At 35.7% G+C, this 4,001-nt stretch overlaps 1 protein-coding gene across 1 annotated transcript in view; it reads left to right on the top strand.

The window, feature by feature from the left end:
- Window positions 1-1,581: 1,581 nt before the first annotated feature.
- LOC106880938 (palmitoyltransferase ZDHHC9) overlaps window positions 1,582-4,001 on the top strand; it is a 129,557-nt gene continuing 127,137 nt past the window's right edge. Inside the window, exon 1 of the mRNA XM_014931117.2 lies at window positions 1,582-2,770. Coding sequence (XP_014786603.2) covers window positions 2,469-2,770 — 302 coding nt within the window. The 5' untranslated portion in view covers window positions 1,582-2,468. The remainder of the gene's footprint in view (window positions 2,771-4,001) is intronic.

Here is a 4,001-nt window from a genome sequence, read left to right as displayed (position 1 = left end):
ATATGTGTATGTGTGTGTGTGTGTGTGTGTGTGCAGTCATTGCTGTGTGGTAAGATGCTTGCTTCCCAACCACATGGTTCCAGGTTCAGTTCAGTTCCTTGGGCAAGTGTTTTCTGCAATAGCTTCGGTCTGACCAAAGCCTTGTGATTGGATTTGGTAAATGGAAACTCAAAGAAGCCTTGGAAGACGGTTTTTCCAGAGCTCTAGTCTGCTGCAATAACTCGTACAGGCTTATGGGGGCGGGGGAAATTCAAAGACTGCTCCCAGTGACACATACTTTAAGCAATGTCACTAGGATGGTCTCTGCCAAGATGAGGTGTCTTTAATTTATGGCATCTATAGTATGAAGATTTAATCTATACTAAATTCAAGGACTTCGATACTTATGATTGCGATGTATTTATTTTCAGACTGAGAAACGAAAGCTTAAAAATAGAGTTTCCAGGAATTTGTAAATGTGGTACAAGTAAATTGAAATAAAGTGTCGTCGGTAATGTGACAAAGCTTAAAAGGGGAAAAAAAATGTGTATGCAATAAGAAAAACTCATTAGAATAATAAGTAACTATTTTTTCACAGAATATGACACGACGAGTGGAATAAAGGTATTATTACTGAGATAAAATTATTACTAATTTTTGTAGCGAGTGCTTTGGAGCACAAGTTACACCTTCTGTAGACCGAGGAACCGAGTCTACGACCCGGTTTCGATACCCGGTACTGGTGGCATGTAGCCATGTGATTTCAATTACGTCATTGATGCTTACATTTAGTGCACCAACCTGCCAACTCATTTTCGTACTCTTACAAAGCTAGCTTATATATATGTATATATGAACGATCGCCACGGTTGAATAATAGAAAATGTAAGCTCTCAAGAAGTCGAGTCCTCGGTCGAATTTCGACCTGTTGAAACAACTTGTCTGCATTTTAAATTATTAACACCCCGATGCGTCGTATCTCGGACAAATGTCACTTACATTAGACTCGGATTGATTCGAGCTTTGTAATCGAAATTAGGAAGGTAGAATCTGTTGTCAAACCTGTCCCACGATTTCTACATGTAATTTAAAGTTCTAGCCTTGTCTCCCTACTGTGTCACGCTGTTCCAGTCTAAGAATTTTATCAAGGGTACATATAGCTGTGTAACATCGTTCACTTAGACGCTAATTTAACAAGCAGACAGTTCAGCCGATCGAAAAAAACAACAAAAAAAAAAAAACTGAATGTTCTTCGTCGAAACCGACGCAGGACCTATCATTATTAGAGCGTCGCATAAAATGCCTTGCGGTATTTTTTCCGGTTCTTTACATTCTGAGTTCAAATCTCACCGAGACCAACTTTACATTGCATTCATTCGGGGTTTCGGTAAAATAAAGTACTTATCAAAGTGTTGGGGGGGGGGGGTCGATGAGGTGATCGATGAATTGATTAATCCCCCACCCATCAAAATTTCTGGCCTTGTGGCTTATATTAAAAATAATAAATATTTTTCACGTCAACGTCTCATGTTAGAAGCTTTCCTAATCACGGTTAATGCTTGTAGCTTTATGGTCTTCCGTAGTTGTCAGCGAAAAGCGTGTTGTGCGCCTGCGCAATTAATTCAACTTCTGCCCAAACAGGAAGATCTGCTTGAATAGCTTGAACGGTGATGTAATGTTTATGCAGAACCTGTTCTCGCCAACTTCTGAAACCTTTCTCCTACAGAAATTGGTTAAGAAGAAAACCGGCGGCAACGTATTATTTCCAGGAAAAGAAGAAGGATAAGAGAAAGGAGGAGGAATCGAAGAAAGGAACTGGATCGCGAAAGATGCTAGGGGAAAACCGATGCATTCTCCAGCCAGTTCTCCTCTCTTCGATGTCACAGTTAAATGAATGCTAGCTTCTATGTATGTATGTATGTATATATATCTGTCTATCGTTTATTGAAATCGCAGCTGGACATTAATAACCATCTATAGGAAATTACACAAGAGAAAAGAAAACAGTGTTGTGTGAAACAAAAGAAAAGAAAAACCAAAACGATCAATCAAAAACAAGACTTACCTTCAACACATTGTTGCTTGCTGTCCCAGACAGCAAATGTCTTTTCGTCTACTCTATATGTAGTGTCTTGATCTAGACCTTGTATAAATACATTGATATATATATATGTAGATCTTCTTAAAATTTACGATAATTTTTTAAACATTTTCATACAGCTGAAATCATTTGCTTGTTGACTTAGACATAAATTATTTTATTCTACATATATTAAAAGAAGAACCAAACCGAAACGGTATATAACCACAACCCCTCCCTCTCGAAATACACACAGGACGTTTTATCTTTTTTTCATTTTTTTTTGGATTGTCACGGTTGAATAGACCATTCAAGGGGGAACCAACACAAAACACACACACAACACAAACTCAAACCAACAAACAGACAAAAAAAATTATAGCTATTAAGTGTTATTATTATTTATTTCATGCCTGACGACGAAGGGGATAGCGGTCCCGGGCTGGTCGTTGTCGTTGGAGAAGAAGGAGGTCCTTTAGGGGTAATGAAAGATCACTCGTACACTGCTGTTTCCACGGAGTCTCCAACGAAATTATCCGAACAGGATATACCCGGCAGCAAAATGCCAAAGAAAGTCCGCAAATGGGAGATTTTTCCGGGAAAGAACAAATTCTGTTGTGACGGCCGAATAATGATGGCGAAACATACTGGAATTTTTTACTTTACTTGTACCTTGATAATTCTTACGAGCGGCTTGTTCTTTTGCTTCGAGTATGTATTGACCATTTTCTAAATGCTTGTTGCTCTTGATATCTATTTTATACCTTTCTCGTACCATTTATCGTTTTTGTTTTCTCTTTCAGAACTTTATTTTTTCTGTTTTTTTTCTTCATCTTCCCATTCATTTACTAAGTTGAAAATATCTCACTTCAACTTCATCATACTAACACATAAACTAATATAAGACTTATGTATTTGATTTCTTTCTCTGTAAATATATATACATTTGCGTAGTCTTTAAAATTAACTAGACATTATATATGTTTACGATCGAAACTGCATCTCTCTCCCTGTGTATGTGTATATATATATATATATATATATATATATATATATATATATATATATATATATATTGTTTGTAAGTTAAAAGGTATACACAGTTTCAAAGAAAATGATAAATTCCAGGTGATCATGTGTAGTACTATCAACTGGAAATGGAAACAAAAATTTCAATTTTATACACACACATACACACACATATATATTTGCACCCATTCCATTTATTCGTTCTACTCTGTTGCTGTTCAATATTAATTCATCATGATTCAACAGTTGTAAGCTCTCTCTCTCTCTCTCTCTCTATCCATTCACTGCTGGTTTATTCTCATCTTATTTCCAGAAGCTACAGAATAATTTTAACCTTTCTTTTTTCCTTCGGTTTTCATTCACTTTCTCCCACCCATCAGTTTATTAATTACAAACGGAAAAGATTTTCTTCATTTAAAATACAAATGTCAACATTTATCTACATATTTTTCCTTTTTCTTTCTCGAACACACGCACATATATATTATATGTTTCGCTTCATCTATAAATCTATCACTGATCAGGCTAGCTCTATTACATATGATGTCAGCTCGCTCATTTATGGTGTGTGTGTTGTATGTATGTATATATGTAGGTATATATGTATAAGCAAGCTACAAGTCTCTGCTTCCTATATCAATTCACATCCCGTGTCTTCATTTCCTCCCCTATTTCTACATAGAATCAACCTCCCAATCTAACATTTAAACGTTTCATTACCTTTATACATATCCCTCTATGCTGCTGTATATCTCTACACATCTCTATTAATTCTACCATCATATCTAGTAGCATTTACACACCATTCTATATAGAAGCCCTTATTAATTTAGGTTGCCTCACGTTTTGCAGATATCATAATTGTTCATAGCTTATTAATATATATATATATATATATATATATATATATATA

Source organism: Octopus bimaculoides, chromosome 21 (genome assembly GCF_001194135.2).
Source record: "Octopus bimaculoides isolate UCB-OBI-ISO-001 chromosome 21, ASM119413v2, whole genome shotgun sequence".
Classification (NCBI taxonomy): domain Eukaryota; kingdom Metazoa; phylum Mollusca; class Cephalopoda; order Octopoda; family Octopodidae; genus Octopus; species Octopus bimaculoides.
This window is presented reverse-complemented; position numbering and strand designations above follow the sequence as displayed.